This window comes from Pollicipes pollicipes, unplaced genomic scaffold (genome assembly GCF_011947565.3).
Source record: "Pollicipes pollicipes isolate AB1234 unplaced genomic scaffold, Ppol_2.1 Scaffold_3447;HRSCAF=4054_pilon_pilon_pilon, whole genome shotgun sequence".
Classification (NCBI taxonomy): Eukaryota; Metazoa; Arthropoda; class Thecostraca; order Pollicipedomorpha; family Pollicipedidae; genus Pollicipes; species Pollicipes pollicipes.
The window spans coordinates 28,016,108-28,035,586 of record NW_023596297.1 but is presented as its reverse complement, the minus strand read 5'-3'; the positions used below and the strand labels follow the sequence as shown (position 1 = coordinate 28,035,586).

The window sequence follows — 19,479 nt, the reverse complement described above, 5'->3', positions numbered from 1 at the left end:
CATATCGCTGCAATATATGGCCGCCAAGATTGCGAGCGGTTTTCAAGCCGCAGTTGTCAGCCTTGTCGCGGTCGGAAATCCCGCATTTCCCGCGTACCAGTTGGATGGGCCGATAAGATCGTGGCGATACTGCAATGCTGCATGAATACACTACGTGATCAGATAGCCTACACTGAAGTGCTCGAAAATATGCCAAAACAATTTTAGATAATTGCGCTACTTTTGGCGGGAAATCATGGCAGTACAATTAGTGGCTGTAAAGATATACGTCCGGGAAAAGTGTGGCCGGCCGGGCCGGTCACACGGCCGATGAACCGGCTGCTTCCTTGCCGGGAAGGAGTCGAGAAACTGAGCCTTAACTGGCCGAGAAACAGGAGTCCAGACAATTTTGGTTGTATGGTTTGAATGCCTATCAGCAACGTATTTTTCTCATGCATGTTTTGAACATTTTCATCCAACTTTGATTGGTTGGATTCTGGGATCAGCTCCCGCGCCGAGGCAGTGGTTGTTGCGTGAGCGTGGCTTCGCCGCCTGGTCCGTGAAATTCCCACCCGCGGCATCGTTTGCGGTGAAAGTTTAACATGGTCGAAGTTCTCGGGATTTTTGTCCGTTACACCGTCCGTTCCGCATGGTCCGCCTTGCCAGTCGTCACGCCCGACGATGTCACCAGACCATTGAGCACGGCCGCTGCCGCCGACTGCAAGCCACCCTAGTCAGGGTCAAACATCGAGAACCCAAAGGGACTCGAACCCACGCCGCCAAAGGTGGCTGAATCGTAAGGGAGGCACTCTAACGAGCTATGCCACTGATACAAATTTACGTATTTAAAGAGATAAGCGGCGCCTTATTGATTGCAGCTTTCTCGTGCATCTGCATATTTAAGATGATTTAAACGTACAGGCCTCATACAGGGCAAGCAATGTGTTCATTCACCTTAGGCATGACTAACATCGCAGCAAGCGCGCTGTCTTTGAACCTCAATTTGAGCCCCTTGGGTAGTTAGTTTTTCATGCCAATCGCCAATTTCCAGCCACAATGTCTCATGACGTTAACTGGTTTTGACGCGTGCCCGACTCGCTTAAAGGAACATTTGTGTGTCGACACACGTGAAATGCACCTGTGTGAACACACCATTAAACTCGCTCGGCCCGTGGCACGGTCTGCAACGATCCATGCTTAGCAAGGACTCCACAAGCTGTTTCCGGGAGGGGGGGGGGGGCGGACGGGAGCGAGGGCGAGAGCGAAGGGAAGAGTGGGCGAGCGAGCGAGGGAGGTGGTGATCTGTGTAGTCTGACTGCATGCGTTGTCGTCGGCTGGTGGCTGGTCAGAGGTGTGTGCCCGGCACAGGCTGGGTGAGCCATGCGCAGCATGAGTGACGATGGCCCCGCGGGCATGCTTTGTATCATCACTGGTGGTGCCAAATTATGTTTGATTGATGTGGTTGATAGGTATTATTGAATCACTTTAACATAAGTGTTTCATACAATGATCGTCGCCACGACTTCGGTGATGGGAGCGAATGCGAGAGCGATGATGGACATCATATAAAGAAATAATTATATGTATATATGTATGTATATTATATGTATTATATGCATATATATATTATATTATATATTATATTATTATATATTATTATATTATATGTATATATATACCTATATCTATATGTGCGTGTGTGTGTGTGTGTGTGTGTGTGTGTGTGTGTGCGTGTGTGTGTGTGTGTGTGTGTGTGTGTGTGTGTGCGTGTGTGTGTGTGCGTGCGTGCGTGCGTGCGTGCGTGCGTGCGTGCGTGCGTGCGTGCGTGCGTGCGTGCGTGCGTGCGTGCGTGCGTGCTGCGTGCGTGCGTGCGTGCGTCGTGCGTGCGTGCGTGCGTGCGTGCGTGCGTGTGTGTGTGTGTGTGTGTGGTGTGTGTGGTGGTGTGTGTGTGTGTGTGTGTGTGTGTGTGTGTGTGTGTGTGTGTGTTGTGTGTGTGTGTGTGTGTTCATGCACACATATGTGCGCACTTTTATACATATGTATGCATGTATGTACTTAATTGTCAGCGTTTTGACAGTGCGCATGGTTACGAATGACTTTCCCCCGTCGCGAGCTGATATCCCAGTGACATCCTTAGTTCGTACAATACCATAGCCATACAGTAAGTGCCGCCAACAATGAAAATTTCGTGATAGATTGTCAAGTTGCTGTCCAATCGTGGAACAGTCCGTCACCCAGACTTCGTTCCCATGAATTGCACATTCCGATGAATTGCAATTGCGAGCTGCGCAGCCAGTACCTTCTGGCATTTTTATCCCAGCATAACAGCTTCGAACTCTAATGCCCGTCTGGTGTGTTAGTATTTACACGACGTTCCGGAAAGTGACTCCTACGGCCCTAGTCAGGTCTTACGTGGTTCTTAAAAGGGCTGGATGATGTTTGTCTTTCAGTCATCCTCGCCGGCTACGAGCCGAATTCTCTCTGGAATTTCTGGGATTTGAACTCGAGATCTGGGAACATCATCCAGTCCCTCCATGACTCCATACACCTGTCAACGGCCGGAGAGAACAATTTCTGGGATTTGAACCAAGATCTTGTGAACATCATCCAGTCCTCTCAGGACTCCATAACACCTGTCAACGGCCGGAGAACAATTTCTGGGATTTAAGACAAGATCTTGTGAACATCATCCAGTCCTCTCAGGACTCCATAACACCTGTCAACGGCCGGGAGAACAATTTCTGGGATTTAAGACAAGATCTTGGGAACATCATCCAGTCCTCTCATGACTCCATAACACCTGTCAACGGCCGGAGAACAATTTCTGAGATTTAAGACAAGATCTTGGGAACATCATCCAGTCCTCTCATGACTCCATAACACCTGTCAACGGCCGGAGAACAATTTCTGGGATTTAGACAAGATCTTGTGAACATCATCCAATCCTCTCAGGACTCCATAACACCTGTCACGGCCGGAGAACAATTTCTGGGATTTGAGACGAAGATCTTGGGAACATCATCAGTCCTCTCAGGACTCCATAACACCTGTCAACGGCCGGAGAACAATTTCTGGGATTTAAGACAAGATCTTGGGAACATCATCCAGTCCTCTCAGGACTCCATAACACCTGTCAACTGGCCGGAGAACAATTCTGGGATTTGAGACAAGATCTTGTGAAACATCATCCAGTCCCTCCCATGACTCCATAACACCTGTCAACGGCCGGAGAGCTAATTGGCCGAAACGGTGCGAGCATGCAAAAGTCCCAGACGAGGACGGCAGTCCAAACAGTTATACTGTCCGTGATACTAACACATGGTGTGAATCCTTCCGTGATTCGATTGCTTCCAATGTGCTCAGCCGGAATAGAAACAACATGCGTTTCGATGACCGTTCGCGTGTGATTTTGTAACGCTGGGGTGAAACGTCGGGTTGCGTTAGCGTGCTTCCCAGTCATGGATGGCGATCAAAGGGATTTGATAATGAGCCGGGGGGTATGTGATATCGGAATCCTATGTGGGTTATAATGCAGGTCCGCTTGTCCTCTCAGGAGGGACATGCGCGTCGGTACATTCGGGCTTCGCCGTTGCAAACAGATGGCTCGGCGCGTCGGCACATTTGGGCCTCGCCGTTGCACCAGATTCCCTGGCGCGTCGGTACATTCGGGCCTCGCTGTTGCACCAGATTCACGGCGCCTCGGCACATTTGGGCTTCGCCGTTGCATCAGATGCCCGGCGCTCGGCGCATTTGGGCCTCGCCGTTGCACCAGATACCCGGCGCGTCGGCACATTTGGGCCTCTCCGTTGCACCAGATGCCCGGCGCGTCGGTACATTCGGGCCTCGCCGTTGCACCAGATGCACGGCGTGTCGGCACATTTGGAGCTTCGCCAAGGCACCAAATGCCTGTTCTTCACGCTTGCATTCGCTCGCACCTCAGTGATGGAGGTCATTTGGACGGGAGCTGCTGCTCGAAGTGACTGGTAAGGGTCATTAGCTGACAGCGTTTGATATCGATAGCGTCCCACTTGAATTCAGCTTTACCTATTATTACTGACGTGGGAGGTATATTTGAACTTCACTGTCTACTCGTGTATCGCGGCCATTGGTTTCATCTAATCATACAATAGGGTAAAGTCATCGAAAACCAAAGGTAAACATTTATTCAAAGGCGCTTGTGCGAACAAGTTTGGTTTCTAAACTGGCCTGAGACAGATAATGATTGGCTGGAACCATGACCAAATAGCGAAGTGAAGCGAATACTTGAGTTTCTTGTGGTGCCGGTGGGCTCTTGTGCATACTGTCAGGCAGTCAAATCCCTAACTATGTTTGAGGCACAAGGCACTGCCCGTAGCTAACCGTCAGCTCGTTGGTATTTTACCAAACATTCAAGACCAAAGGCTGCACAACTATCCTTTTTCTAGTACCTTTTCGTTTCCGTTTCGTCAGATCTTCTCCACATCTCCCCTCCGTATTTTCCGTTCGATCCGTGTCCGTGGCGTCGTCAGGCGATGTAATGCCTCGTGTCGTACCGGTGCCTGCGCTCGCGCATGTCTAGGAAGTAAAGCCAGTACACCACGTTGAACAGCGTGAAGGCGGCCGGGAAGATGACCTTGGCCATGCTGTCGACGAAGTGCGGCGAGCGGGCGGCCAGCAGGAACCGGCGCCGCATGCAGAGGTGTCGCCCGCCGGAGCTGCCCAGCCGTGTGGCGCATTCCACAGGACCGACGCGGGCGGCGGCGCGCTGGCGCCGCTCGTAGTGCCGGTACGACAGCGTGAACTCGAGCAGCGTGGCGAACACGCTCAGGATGCAGGCGAACATCCACACGTCGCTGGCTTTCATGTAGGAGACGGGCGGCAGCGACTTCTGCAGTGCCTGCGACTGGGTGGCCAACGTCAGCAGCGTGGTGATGGAGAGTGCAATCCTGCCCGGCACCAGGTTCACCGGCACGAAGAAGCCGAGGAAGCTGATGATGACGATCAGTACGGAGGGCACGTAGATCTGCAGCAGGTAGTAGTTGAACGTGCGCTCGAAGAAGAAGGCAGCCCGGACGCACGACTGACGCAACGTCGTGCCCTGGTAGATGTACGTGTAGCTGCAGTTGCCGGGCACTACCCGTGTCAGTCGGAACTGCGGGATGCGGAACTTGAAGTTGTTAAAGTAGATGCCGGGCTGCTCAAAGCTCAGATCGATGAACTGCTTGTCGTGCGCGTACGGCTCCATGTTCATCATGCACACCTGCAAGTCCATCGGGAACAGCTGGAAGTCGTAGCTGCACATGATGGCGAGGCTCAGTCGCTCGGACAGGTAGAGGCTGGAGTCGATGCGGTTCAGCCGCAGCGCCGCGTTGCGGCGCACGACCGCGTGGCGCGCGGCGCGCTTCTCGCCGCCGAAGTAGATGTCGGGCAGCCAGAGTCTGTCGAGCGCGGCCGCCTCGATCAGCACGAACGCCTCGCGCCGGCAGCGCGGGAACGTGACGCGGTGGTCGCGCCACTTGAGCCGCAGGTACAGCGCCACCGAGAACTCCTGCTGCAGCTCGTTGACCGAGGTGACGGCCGACACCCAGACGGAGAGGTGCACCGTCAGTGGCCGGCCAGCGCTGAACGGCGCCTGCAGCCGGTCGTAGTCGGCCGGGATGAGCCGCGCGGCCGACGGTGGCGCGCAGTCCGTGTCGTTGGCGGCGGCGGCGGCCGTCGCCGGCCACAACATCACGCTGAAACGGCGGTCAGGGGTGTGAAGCACACGCACCGGGTCACGGGTGTGCGTCCCGGGTGACGGGTTCGCGCCCCGGGTCACGGGTGTATGCCCCAGGTCACGGGTGTGCGCCTCGGGTCACGGGTGCGCGCCTCGGGACACGCCTGTGACCCCGGAAGGTCAGCGACCGCCGCTCACAAGCGCGACATGTGGCGGCCGGCACAGTGGCGATTCCCAAGTTGTTTTGATTGCGGACTTGCCTTATAAGAGGCAGTAAGCTAAGTTTTTGGCCCGCCCCCTTGCGCCCGCCCGCGGGAAACGCTCGTGCCGTTTTGTTTGGCATCTCAGTGCCGAGAGCTTACCCTCCCAGCTGCGGATGCCACGTACCTGAGGACTAGGACCAGCAGCAGCCATAACGACGTCCCACGCGGTGCCATGGGCCTGCCGATCCGGGGCCGTGCACCCGGCGGCCGCGTGGGGTCTGGACTGGTCCGCTGCCGCCGCGGCCGGCGGCGCGACCCCTGGTCGATGTCACCCTGCCGGCGCACGACGGCCCCGTGCACAGCCGTCGGCGCCGTTGCGTCGTTGATTACCACTGCCGGCAACCTCCCGCCGATCCGGGCGGCTGGCGTGCCTCGGTGGCGAGGGACAAAAGAACCGGGGATGGTTGTGTGCGAGGGCAGGGACAGAGGCGGGGCTGGAAAGGGGCGGGGCTGTCCGATCTGTAGCGGGCGACGTCTGAGGAGTTGGGCACAAGCGTCGCTTTGTGTTGTCTATTGCCGCGCCATAGACGTAATATAACATTTAAGGCGTCGTAGCGTGAATATGAGCAGCATAATTGGAAACATGCCATGTCTTGCATAGCCGTATGCTCGCTTCCGACAAAAAAGAATAAATATTTCAGTCACTGACCTTTATCAATTTAAAGTGCAAACCAAAGTACGTTTTAAACTTACAACTGATAAACGTCAGCGACCGAAATATATTGAACCCAAAGTAGTTAGTTTCTCATCGAAACAGTAGGCATAGGCCTGTGCACGATACCTGACATTAATTTCGCTGAATTGGGGGGGGGGGGGGGAGGCGCCATCGAATCCGTCGCTATTACGTGCCACGTGCTGGTTGTCGGACCCGATGAATGCCGTCTCGCAGTGGAGATGGATGTGCACCTGCCATGGGCGACAACATTTATTACTTCTGCACAAGTGATGTGCGGAAAAACTGGGCACCAGCCCAGCTGGCGATGGCGTGTCAGCGGCGGCGCCGGCGCCGGGGGGGGGGGGGGGGAGGGGGGGGGGGGGGGCGTGGGAGCGCACGCGGCTGTGCATTACCGAGAGCTTCCGCCGCCGGTGACTCGAGTTGGTGTTGCTCAAGGCATATATTGCGAGGAGGGTTTACCGCGCCCACTACCCGGTTTTGTCGGATGTCGTTCCCCTACTGACAACGTGTTGCGTGGTGTTATCGAGGACGGAAGTGCGACGGCTCAGTATCACATGTGCGATGGATTTTCGCATAGCGCATGACGTTTAACCACTGCATAGTGTATGCAGGAAGTGAACTTCACGATGTTCATCCGTAATCCAACAACCAACTGTCTTCGACCAGAGGCCATTCTTGCCGCATCAAGTGACCACGACTCTGCGCCTACACGATGTCGTCCGACATGCCGCCCACACTGTGATGTGTCCGGCTCCCTCCATTCCTGGCAGTCGGGCGCCGTGGCCCCCGGTCGCCGGCCTGCGCTGTCTGCTGACCCGCACTGTGCCCTCAGGCCGTGGCCGGCGACGACCTGGGCCCGACGGGCGAGGAGCGCTCCATGCTGGACCACTTCAAGACGATCCAGGTGGGTGTGGGCCCGGCGGACCGATGGCGCCGTCGGACGGCGCGGAGTCGGCCAGTCTGGCGGGCAACCCCCGCCGCATGCTGTGTCGGGCAGGTGTCGAGCTCCCCACGGCCGCCGCCACATCTGCGACCGACGGACCAGTGGCAGACAGTGTGGATTACTGCCCAGGCTTTGGAAGTGGACCGGCGGGTCTCTGCTCAGGCCATGAATGGCTTGCTCTCACGGATAGGGATTAAAGAAAAGTCCAAGGCAGTTTATGGACAACTTTGAGACGTCTTTTGCGGATGAGACGGCCGCAGTGGAGCATTCGTGATTGTTATCGTTGTTATCATGTGGATAAGAACAACAATAAAACGACAGTAAATGCAGCCAGTCGCCTTTGGGAAACCTCGCAAATGGGCCTTATCGATTCATTGAAATATCCTCTCTCTAGAGCTATACCGGCAAAACTCTCTTATGAGACACAGCGCTCGCGCACAAGTCACACATGATGTGTTTGCAATCTGTCTGAGCATGAGCGTGACCAAGCCTTGCAGTCCCTGTCGATGTAGCGGATGACAGAAATTATAAACGTTGCCGCGAGCTGTGCTCAAGGTACTGCACATTTCGAGTAGCTCAGCCTAGCTCGGCTTGGCGCGGCGTTCTGGGTATGGGGGGACGATTTTCGATACGGGACCCCGAAGACGCGACACCGGCCCTTGACCAGCTACTTACTGGCGTCTTCTTGGATCGGGTAGTGCTGGGCTCCTTTAGTGCTTTGCAGACAACAGATTCGCTTTTACTATGCGGTCGGTTTTGACCGTACTTCTCCAGTCGCTGAGATCTGACACCATTCCCCCAAACCGCCGCAGCGCCGGGTTCTCAGTGGTTTGCCCTCGAGTCCGAGTGACCGGCGGCGCACATCCACCCACACAGTCACCATGACTGTACGGCAACCCGTGCTGGTCTCAGAGGTCGGAGCGACCCTGGGTCGCCGGGATTGGCACCTGGTTTTGATCTTAGCTCAGATTTCCGCGATTTTCCGATCTTGCGTTGTCCTGTTTATCGAATGGAAAGGGTCAGGTTTCCGGTCGTGCGTTGCTCTCTTTAGACGAATGGAAAGGGTCAGGTTCCCGATCGTGCGTTGTTCTCTTTGATGGAATGGAAGGGGTCAGGTTCCCGATCGTGCGTTGCTCTCTTTGGACGAATGGAAAGGGTCAGGCCTCCGGAGTGCTGCAAAAGCACTCTTGATGAAACTCCATGCAAGCAAATACCACCAAAACAATGCAGCACAACTTGTAATTTTGTTAATGGTTGCTGAAAACTGCATGCTACGCGGTGAGTGATTGCAAAGCTATAAGGCCTTAAGACGTCTGTCGGCGGCCGTGCCGATCCGCTGGAGCTGGACAATTGGAGATCCACTTGGCTGCAAAGTTATGGGCCAATTAACATTGGAGCAAGCCCAGACTGCCCCGCGCTCGTAAGAGGATTGAAGGGATTGGATGCGCCCCGAAGCTTTTCTCTGCATTTTTATAGACCGAAACAAATAATTGACGTGATAAATTTTCGCCAAGCACACCGACGGAATTGTCGTTAGTCTTACGGGGAACAGGATGGAAGGAGACATGATTTGTCCCTCATTATAGCTGGTATGCTATGAAGATCAACACTAATCAGTCTCAAATGACTACTTGTTATTGCAGACGTCATGCAGTTCTAGTGAACTTTATGTTGTATGTTTGGGTTCGGGTCACAGCGTCATGCTGCCAAGACGTATCGTACTGCCGTAATAGCTTCGGGTTGATTGGGACCCGGCTAAACATGTTTGGCTGCGTCTCATGTTTGAGACAGCCGTTTTTCGTGAGGGAAGAAACACGTAGTTACCTGCTATGGCAAGGGGAATTCACGACAATGCAGTGGGAGCTGTTTGGCTCATATTTTCCGATGCTGATGTGTTGGAGAACGCAACGCGACATCATGCGGAGCTTGACCAACTGCAGCTGCTCTGGAGCTGTTCTAAATATGATTCGATCACTTCCAAACTTCGCAATATTTGTTTTCATGTTTCACCGTACAATTTGCGGGCGGCCACATGGAACATCGTAAAGTCGAGAAATATGGACCACTCTGGTGCACCCAACTGTGTCAACAGACAACCTGATACGAACTACACGCAGATGACGTTGATGTTGTTTGCGCGTTCCTCTCCATAAACGGTGGCGCGGCCAGTGAGGTAGCCATGACTCCAAGCCAGTGGGAGGGAGAGCCAGCGGGATGCGGCCGGTGAACCCGCCTGTTGCCGCTGACACGGCCAACTTCGCCGCCAGGCCCGCATCGACAAGGTGCACGTGGACGGCGTCGGCCGCACGCGGGACGACCTGGTCCAGGACAGCGTGCAGCCGCTGTTCGAGGCGGCCAACTTCGAGGAGGTGATCACGCGCTCGCACGAGGTGCGCACGCGGCTGGAGCAGCTGGGCTGCTTCCGCAGCGTGGACGTGTTCATCGACACGAGCCGCGGCCCGGACGCCACCGACAAGGGTCTCGAGGTGAGTGCCGCGGGGGGTGCCAACAAGGGTCTCGAGGTGAGTGTCGGGGGGGAGGGGGCGCCGGGTGTGGTCCAGCCAGGGGGAGGGGGCGCCGGCGGCTGCGCAAGGGTGACGCGGGAGGGGCACCTGCCGGTCAAGTGTGCGTGTCGGCGTGTGGGGCTTTGCGGGTGTGTGAAGTGTGTTACTGAATGTGGACGCACCCTCGGACCTTCACTTTTCTTCCCGCTGTGGGATTGTATATGAGAGATACGGGACTCGCTCGTGTTTTATTTTCCGCCAGCCTCGTTGTGCCCCTTTGCGTCCATCCAGTGTCACTTTGTTTCGGAACGTTCCTGCTTATCGATAAATGCAGCGAACTGGCGCGCGCCGTGCGCTAGGCTGTGCTAGCCTTTGGACGACATGCCTCAGCGTCAGTGTCGTGGCCTTTGCCAGCTCTCTCCGTATCTCGGCGCCGTGGTGGCGATAACACCACACCGGCGCATGGCGCATGCTGGAAGACAAGCGCGGTCCGGCCCGTGCCGTCCTCCGGCAGCCCTGGCGCCGCCCTCCGACCGCTTCCGTGCCGCCGCCAGGTGACGTTCGAGGTGGAGGAGCTGCGCCGAGTGGTGGGTGGCATCAACACGCTGGTGGGTCAGAATGAGGGCTCGCTGGTGCTGAGCTGTCGCATGCCGAACCTGGTCGGCCGCGGTGAGCGGCTGCAGGGCGAGTACACGTACGGCACCAACCAGACGACCGGCATCAACGTGGCGCTGCTCAAGCCCTTCCACAACGCGGCGCGCACCACGTGAGTGGCCGGCCGCGGCCGGGCGGGGCGTGCCGATGGACGCCGGGCCGGTCCCAGGCTCGGGCGCCGCGCGCTGATGTTCGGAGTCCGGCGCGCCGGCGGACTAAAGCGCTCGAGGTCTGGCAGAGGTCAGGGGGGGGGGGGGGTGGTGCGGGAGAAGCTGCACCAACATGGGGCGTCCGGGGCACCGGGCGTGCGCTGCCGCAGTATCTAGCTCTGTGTACCAGTTGGACTCGGGCCTGCCGTGGTCCCTTCTAACCCTCAGCGTGCGCTGTCGCAGTGTCCCGCCCTGTGTACTAGTCGGTCTCTGGGCCTGCCGCAGTTCCCTCTGTCACTCAGCGTGCGCTGTTGCGGTGTCCGGCTCTGTGTGCTGGTCGGACTCTGGCCTGCCGCAGTCCCTTCTAACACTCGGCGTGCGCCGTTGCAGCGTGACCGGCTCTGTGTACCAGTCGGGCGCCGACCTGCCGTGGTCGGGATTCCGCCAGGTGGACCGCGGCGTGCTGCTGGACCTCGGCTTCCGCTCGGCCACGGACGTGAGTCAGCCGGCGCCAGGTTCCCTCCCGCGCCGTCAGCGGGCTGGCGCCGCCGGTGGGCCCCTGCTGCCACGGACGTGCGTCAGCCGGCGCCAGACTCCCTCCCGCGCCGTCAGCGGGCTGGCGCCGCCGGCGGGCTCCCGCGGCCCGGTCAGACTCGCCATCGCACCCAGCGACGAGACGAGACGAGCCCAGCAGCGCCGGCCGGGCGCCGTTACATGGCGATGTGTGCCGGGGCCGGGGCTACGCGGGCGTGTCAGTGATGCCGGCTCAGCAGCTGCGGCTGTGATCCAGCCGATCTGTGGCTCGGTGCCGCCGGCCTGGTGCCAGAGGACTGCTCTGCGGCCGGCCGCTGACCGGCTGCTGCTGCGCCGTCGCCAGGTGACCCACTCGCTGCGGTACGACGTCGCCTGGCGCGAGCTGGCCTGTCTGGACCGCGCCACGCCGTTCGACGTGCGCAAGGAGGCCGGCCACTCGCTCAAGTCGGCCGTTAAACACGTCCTGACGGTCGATAAGCGCGACTCATCCATCTTCCCGACGGAGGGCGCCCTGCTACGGTCAGTGACGGCGCCGGCTGGGGCAGTCCGGACGGGGCTGGGCCGGGCGGGACCGGGAACATCGGGAGGACCAGGAGGGCGGGCAGTACCGGGAGGGCCTGGAGGCGGGCAGGGCCGGGAGGGCGGGCTGACCACTGGCTGAGCTCGCCACCCTCTGCAGGTGTTCGGTCGTTTGGAACGCGTTTCGTTCCGGCCTATGGTCTGTGTAGAGCCAGCCTCTCGGTACGTCGTTGGCCGTCCTCCATACAGCTAGTTAGGTAGTGGACTCCGCTGCATCGCTAGGCGTGTTGCGTGCGGCGTCCATACGTTGCCGTTGGCCGTCTGTGTGTCGGTCGGCCGTCAGACGGTGCCGGACGGGCCGACGCCGGCGTCCGCTGGCTGCCGCTTCGCCCGGCGCTCCGCCACCGAAGGAGCGCCCGCTAACCCGCCGCCGCTCCTCCGGCAGGCTGAACCAAGAGCTGGCTGGCCTCGGCGGCAACGTCGGCTTTCTCAAGCACGAAGCTGAGCTGCAGTACAACTTGCCTCTACCGTTCGACGTTGTAAGGCCCGGGCAGGCGGCCGCTCCGGCGGCTCGGCGCAGCCCTGTTTCGAGACGCGCCCGAGTGGCACGCCTTTAGGAACTGCAGATTGTCGAGGGAATGGAACTACGATGTCACCTCGCTTTGCTCACTGCATCAGCTTGGCCCACAGTCCCCCGGGCTTTGATGGAACGCCTCCGATGTCCGGTGGGCGCCTGTCCCTGCTCTGAGAGACTGCACAGCACGGCTGGTGTGCATACAGCGTCACCTGGCCGCCAGTCGGTCGCGAACCAGCGCCCCGAGACGTGACCGTCACCGATTGTCATCCCTGTGCCGCCAGACGCTTCAGGGCTCGCTGCTGGGCGGCCACATGAAGCCCATGTACCCGGAGAAGACGTACAGCATCTGCGACCGCTTCTTCCTGGGCGGGCCGCTGAACGTGCGCGGCTTCGAGACGCGCGGCATCGGCCCGCAGTCGGACGGCGCCTTCACCGGGGCCGATGTGAGTGAACCGGCGGCGGCGGCGGCGGCGGCGGCGGCGGCGGCGGCGGCGGCGGTGGCGGCGGCGGCGGCGGCGGCGGGCGGGGGGGGGGGGGGGGGCGGCGGCGGGAGGCGGGAGGCGTCCCGCCACGCACCGGGCGCCGGGCGGCGGCGGGGCCGGTGGGACGGGACGGGGCGGCGTCTGGCCGCTGGTGAAGGCTCCGACTCGGCGCTACGGCTGTGCCGTGTGTCAGGCGGGGCCTCGCCGCTCCTCGCTCTGGCCGAGGCCCGGCTGTCTGCGGGCGGCGGCGCAGTGCTGTAGTCCGGCCGCCGGTCGCGCCCGCCCGGACCGCGTGCAGCCTGTTGACCAGTTGTCCGCGCGCCGCGCTCACAGTCGGCCCGGTTTCAGATGTACTGGGCGGCGGCGCTGCACCTATACACGCCGCTGCCGTTCCGGAGGACGAAGGGTGGCTTCGGCGAGCTGTTCCGAACCCACCTGTTCGTCAACACGGGTAACATCGGTAACTTCAGACTCGGTGAGCGCGCATCACGCCAGCCACAGCGTGTTGTCACGTCTGGTGTTTTGTTCCTAATTGATTGTATGTGGGCGAACCCGAATAAACTCCGGGCGTTTAATACCCACAGTAAGCAGATGAAGGGACGGCAAAAAGTCGTGAGGATAAAGATAGTCATTCAAAAACAAACACACTGGAACACACATATAGGCGATTCCGGAACACCCGGACAATCCCGAAAAACTCATGGTTAGCAGACAAATGGGCGGCTAAAAGGCCGTGAGGATCGTAAATAGGTCACGGCACCTTCAGATGAAAAACGTTGTTTTCTCCATCTCAGTACGCGAGCGGGGTATAAACAGATCACTGTCCTCTGTCTCGTGGGTCGACCACTCACTAGCGCGGAGCGCACGAGCCAGTGAGTCAAACCAGGCCGTCAGACCCGTCTCGCCCCGTAGGCGGCCTCAGGCACCGCGCTCAGGAGAGGGACGGCTGATTTCTCTGCAGCGTGCACTTCGCTGTACTGTTCAACATCCTCGTCATCTGACGCTAGCGTCAAAGAATGGACAGGCCTTCATCGGGGCTGCCTGCTTGAGACCAGTGCAAGAGAAGCCAAATGACCCAAATCATCCGTTCTGCGGGGCTGGTGGCCCTTGGTCCCCCCTGACATGGCGCCCCTGCGGAATGCAGCTCGCCGTCGGTGTAATGACAGCGACGGGCCATTTCCTCTACCCGTCTGCTCCGGCCAGGTCGTTAAGTAAATTACTCGAGTCCAGGGAAAATTAACGTGAGAACACGCGCGGTTATTTTGCTATACGCTTCCAATGCCGTTCAGGCTACCTTCAGTAATTGCAGCCCGTTGTTTATGGTGACGATGCTCCATAGCCTGCTCGGCCCCTTGAGACACAACTAATTTCCCTTTTGGACGATGATGACCTTTTGCCGACCGGCTCAAACGCTTCTCTTAATTGGGATCGATGTTGGAGCAATGACAGCGTCCGCGTCGTCTTCAAATGCTCCAAGTACTCAATCTCCCGAGTGCCATTTGTTTGTCCGGGGTCATTACTCGGGTGCGAGCACCGAGGAGCCGTCCGCGGGGTCGACAATGGCGCTGTGTCCCGCCTCCGTGGCACCGCGTCACATGACTGATAACTCAGGTCGTTCGCGTGCCGCGTGACGCACACTCGGGGCGCTGCGGTACTGAACTGTATGGTGCGTTCTGGCAATGTGTTTCAACGGTCCCGGCGCGGCGGACAGGCGGCGAGCGCGGCCGACGGCACGCGAGCGCGGTCGATCGCAGCCCGGGTCTGTGGCGACGCCCGCCCAGACGGCGCGGTGTGACGGTGCTCCGGCACGAGGCTCACGCCGGACGTTTGTGCGGCGATGCTTAACGGGGTCCATCTGCGTACCGGCCCGCCACTCTCGCACGGAGTAGGGTTTGCCTGCGTGCGTCTTGTCCCGTTCTCGCCACTGTCAGCCGTCGTCATCCAGCCCTGACCACGGCCGGCCAGTCACCTCTGGCTCTCTGTGACGTCACGCCGGTAGCCCCCGCGTGACGCCACGGTCGGCGAGCGCGGGCCACGGTCCGCGCGTGAAGCACACACCGCTGACGCCGCCCCCTGTCGCAGGCGACGACGCGGCCAAGAACGCCGAGCTGCTGATGAGCGGGCTCAGGCTGGCGTACGGCGCCGGCCTCTCCATGCGGCTAGGCGAGATCGCACGGCTCGAGCTCAACTACTGTCTGCCGGTGCGCGCGCAGCGCGGCGACCGGCCCGTACATGGCCTGCAGTTCGGCGTCGGCGTCACGTTTCTGTAGCGGCGGGCCGCTGTAGCGGGCGGCGCCGCCCCACCCCCGCCCACCCCCCGCCAGCGGCGCCCCCTGTCGACCGGTGTTGCAATACATGTATTTACCGTACGAGCTGGTGTTGCGGGGTCGCCGGGGACGGTGTGCGGTGTTCGGGGGCTGTCGTGACGACACGTTAAGCGCAGGCGGAAAGGCGTCCTTTCCAACGCGACCGCCTTCCCTACTGGCTTGACGATGTAGAGACGAAGCTCTTTAACATAGGTATGGACATTTGGGTCCATCTGGGACCAGATCGTCGTACTCCGTTCGCCGCCAGACGGTCTTTAAGAGCTCGACAGCGTAGATCAGCGTGTGATGGGCTGCAGGTGTAATACACTTATCATTGCTTAGGACATCGAATTGGAATCGTTTCAGTGGCATGTATGTACAACCAGTTCGCAAAAAAACTTCTATCGCGTAACCCACGGGCTCCAGCTGATGTCCAAATTAGTTGCTGCAGCGCGTTCTTTGCGAGGACTGGGGCAGTAATGAACAAATGACTCCCGCTGGTACTAGTCGCCTCTGTGTGCAGCTGCGGAATCCAGGCATATTAACGCTATGCAATCTGTGCGGGCAATATTTACCACCACCTGCATGAAAATCTACTTTAAATTTACTTTCTGAATAAAGGATTTACGTTCACAATTACCATATCAGACAACGAGCCACGTCGCTATATTTCTGCTACTAAGCGTGGCCAGCGGCGTGGTCGGGATTTCGCCGAGGAGAAATGCAAACTATGTCATAGGGGCCGTTCCAGGCAGAGCCGCCCTCCGTCCCTTAGGCGCCCTGCTTTGGGATTTGGAAACCTTTTAACGGGTCGGAGTGCTATCTTGATGCCTGGTGCCCATTCTTGTTTTAGAAGCTATACAAGCGTCTCGGGATGCCAAAAAGTACCTCAAATGCTTCGTTCGCTGTCACATCCAAAAACTGACAAGTCGCCAACTGTAAGGCTGAGAATGAACGTTCAGCGCCCATACTACTTCCCTTATATCTTCCTCCTAGCGACTGAGCCGCTGGGTTGTCACATCCGCCCCCCCCCCTCCCCAGTTCTGCGATTTCATAGAGCCGGAGCGAGCCCCCCCCCCCCCCCCCCCCCGGTAACTGGGACCATAATGGCCCTGGTGCATGCGTGCTGTTCTCTGAGAGCATTACCACGACGGGCTCGGGCACAAACATGTCCATCTTTCAATAGAATGCATTAATACAAGACAGATGTGCACACGTCATACCAGCAGCGCCGCGGTTCGGCCGCGCCGCCCCAGCTCGAGCACGATCCCCCCTCCCCCTTTCCCCGAGCGAGGCTCGCGCGACGCGCACGACGTAACGCATGAACCAAAAACACGGCAAACGGCTCTCGGGTACCGCCACACAGCACCGGGCAGCAGAGGGGCCCAGCCGCCGCCGTCGCGGTGGGCGGCCGAAACCCTGCCGGGTCCCGGGCCAAGCCGCAGCGGACGCGGCGACACGGGCGCGGGCGCCACCGCGGCGCGCGCTGCCGCCGCCGGCCGCCCTGCACCGGCGTCCACCACCACCAACAAACGCCTCCCAAATTCGACCGGTTATTATTGTTTCGCTGCAAATTTGCAACAACAATAAGGCAACAGAACTGTCCAGGAGAGTCCTCACTGGCGCTGCTGCCTAGGCCCGGGCGGTGGCGCTCCCAGCGCCGGGCGGCATCACAGAGGGGCGGTCCGCGGCGGGACTGCCAGCCCGCGGCGCGCGCGCGCGCGCGCGCCGCTCGCCACCCGCCACCGGCACGGAAGCGCGCGCCCCGCCGCGTCGCCGCGCTTACCACGCTAGTGAAACCGATAAATACCAATCCTGAATGGGAGAGCCGTGTGGGGACGGCGCCGCGCCGGCCGCTTCGCGGACGTATCGCAGGCTTCAGCTTTGACTCGAGCGGCGTCGGCGCAGTCTGGTGGCCGGCCTCGCGCGCGCTCGCCGCCGCTACGGGCTGCCAAACGTGACGTTGCCGGAGCCGGAGCCGAAGTTGAAGGTGGAAGGCACCGTCTTCTGTTCGAAGTTGTATCCTGGAACGCGGCGCCGAGGGTCCGTCAGCGGCGATCCGGCGCGTCCCGCCGCCGTGTGCGTCTCGCTGGCCCTACACGCGTCACCGGCCGGGCCCGAAGCGTTCTCAACGCACCAGCAGCCCTTGCTTACGGGAAAGCGAACTACACGCCCAGAACGCGGAAAACATCCCCGACTCGGAGGCAGGAAGCACCTAAATCAATCGTCTGTATCTAGCCGCCACCGCAGCGAACAAGAAATTAGGTACAATGTAATAGGCAACATCGCGTTTTGCGCATGGCTCCCTCAGAACTACACATGACATAATCGTTCGCTCGTCAGATCACGGTACAGGATGTTCAAAATGAAACCCATCACGCGGGCGCATCTGCTGAGCTGATGTCCAGTGTAGCATATACCCCAATACATTAAGCTACCTGACGGGTCAAGTGATCGGCCCCGAGCTAGGCTCAGTGCCCAGCTCGGGGGGTGGGGGGCACGTGCTCAGCTGCGACCAGCACAGCGCGCGCGCGGCCAGCGCCAGCCGGGTTGCGACTGGCGTAAGGTCTGCCGCCTGCCGGCCGCCAGCGCCTTACCTCCCTGCTTCTTGATGGCCTCGGCGTGCGCGGCCGCCTTGCGCTGTTCGGCCATGGTGAACGCCTCCTGCAGCTGCTTGCGGTCGTCTTCTGAGAGCGGCGCCGTCAGCGCCTGGTACCACTCGGGCTGCTGGCGCTGCAGGCCCTCCAGCGTCTCGCGGAACACCACGAACTCGTCCACCGGACAGTCGGCCGCGTCCAGTGGCGTCGTGTAGTCCTCGAACTGCTCGTCGTAGTCGAGGCTGAACTCGCTGCCGTCGTCCTGCGGCGGCGGAGACTCCCGGTCAGGCCGGCCGCCGCCGCTGGGGGCGCCCCGCAGGCCTGGCACGTCGCTCCGGTCCGGTAATACCCCTCCCACGCCCCCCCCCCCCGCCCCCTGCCACCAATTCCACGGCCGCTACCATTTTCTGGAACACTACAATTTAAACTAGATATACCTCCACCCATTCGCTCACGTTGGTAACGTCAGAACGTGATATTGGAAAAAACCTGGGTCGCACCCGGGTCCACGTCCCGTAGACCCGACGTGTGACCCTAATAACCAGACAGAGCAAAACGCGAAAGCAATTAATACACAATGTGAAATTGAACCAAGGTATTACCTACAAATCACTACGCGACGTCGACAATGTTCGACCCATAGACGCGTCAATAACCGGCCGGGACGCGGAAAAGACCACTTTTCCGCGTCCACTTCCACTTGAACAGGCCTAAAATACAAGTCGTGGCCTAACTGATGTTTTCATCGACGTCAGAATGACACCCACTGTATCACCCCGCTCGTTCTGCGCGTACATCTATCGCAAAAGCATTGCTAGCGCTCGCTCCCTATCAACAAGTATTTCCGAAATTAATTGAGTTACGATATATTAACAGCGAAGGCATAACCGCATGCCATCTAGTAGATTTGCCATTTTGTTTTGCTCCTCACTGCCGTCTCTCAAGCCCGTTCTCTCATCGTTGAAAGCACTGGGCAGCCGCACGCGCCACTCACCTCGATAATTTTCGTAGAGATTGTGAAGGGAGAGCTGGGCGCCGCCGACTGCACCTTCTTCTGCAGCTGCTCCAGGTACTGGATCGAGTCCTCGTCCATCTCGTCCTCATCCTCGTCCAGAGAGGCGATCTCCGCCTCCTCCTCGTCGTCGCTGTCCTCGCCCTCCAGCGCGCGTGCTGGTCGCACCACCCGCGCCCGGTCAAGGCTCGGACAGATCGGCTGACCGGCCAGGAGCGACACAAAAAGAACCACGGCACGGCACCAGAGGCCAGATCAGGGCAGACACACACGCAGACAGACCACGGCACGGCACCAGAAGCCAGACCAGGATAGACACACACACACAGACAGACCACGGCACGGCACCACAAGCCAGACCAGGATAGACACACACACAGACAGACCACGGCACGGCACCACAAGCCAGACCAGGACAGACACACACACACACAGACAGACCACGGCCCGGCACCACAAGCCAGACCAGGAAAGACACACACACAGACAGACCACGGCACGGCACCAGAAGCCAGACCAGGACAGACACACACACACAGACAGACCACGGCACGGCACCAGCAAGCCAGACCAGGATAGACAAACCCGA

At 59.3% G+C, this 19,479-nt stretch overlaps 3 protein-coding genes across 3 annotated transcripts in view; 1 reads left to right on the top strand and 2 right to left on the bottom strand.

Moving 5' to 3' along the window:
* Window positions 1-4,483: 4,483 nt before the first annotated feature.
* LOC119092380 (glycine receptor subunit alpha-2-like) lies at window positions 4,484-7,339 on the bottom strand. Its single transcript, XM_037215343.1, has 2 exons — window positions 7,323-7,339; window positions 4,484-5,693 (listed from the first exon to the last, which is right to left on the bottom strand). Exons 1-2 carry the CDS (start codon window positions 7,337-7,339, stop codon window positions 4,484-4,486), a joined length of 1,227 nt encoding a protein of 408 aa, XP_037071238.1.
* Window positions 7,340-7,445: 106 nt separating this feature from the next.
* On the top strand, window positions 7,446-15,622 carry LOC119091764 (sorting and assembly machinery component 50 homolog; the record flags this gene model as incomplete). The annotated part of the gene is given in 9 exon segments (XM_037214634.1): window positions 7,446-7,517; window positions 9,824-10,042; window positions 10,615-10,826; window positions 11,254-11,359; window positions 11,741-11,916; window positions 12,362-12,455; window positions 12,775-12,936; window positions 13,324-13,450; window positions 15,058-15,622. Coding segments are annotated over 9 exon segments (1,356 nt in total), but the record flags the coding sequence as incomplete, so codon positions are not given.
* An 834-nt stretch (window positions 15,623-16,456) lies between these two features.
* The window catches only part of LOC119092379 (importin-7), a 4,547-nt gene continuing 1,524 nt past the window's right edge, over window positions 16,457-19,479 (bottom strand). Inside the window, exons 2-4 of the mRNA XM_037215342.1 lie at window positions 18,873-19,091; window positions 17,879-18,140; window positions 16,457-17,305 (exon numbers count right to left, since the gene is read on the bottom strand). Of these exons, the coding sequence (XP_037071237.1) occupies window positions 17,223-17,305; window positions 17,879-18,140; window positions 18,873-19,091 (564 nt within the window). The 3' untranslated portion in view covers window positions 16,457-17,222. The remainder of the gene's footprint in view (window positions 17,306-17,878; window positions 18,141-18,872; window positions 19,092-19,479) is intronic.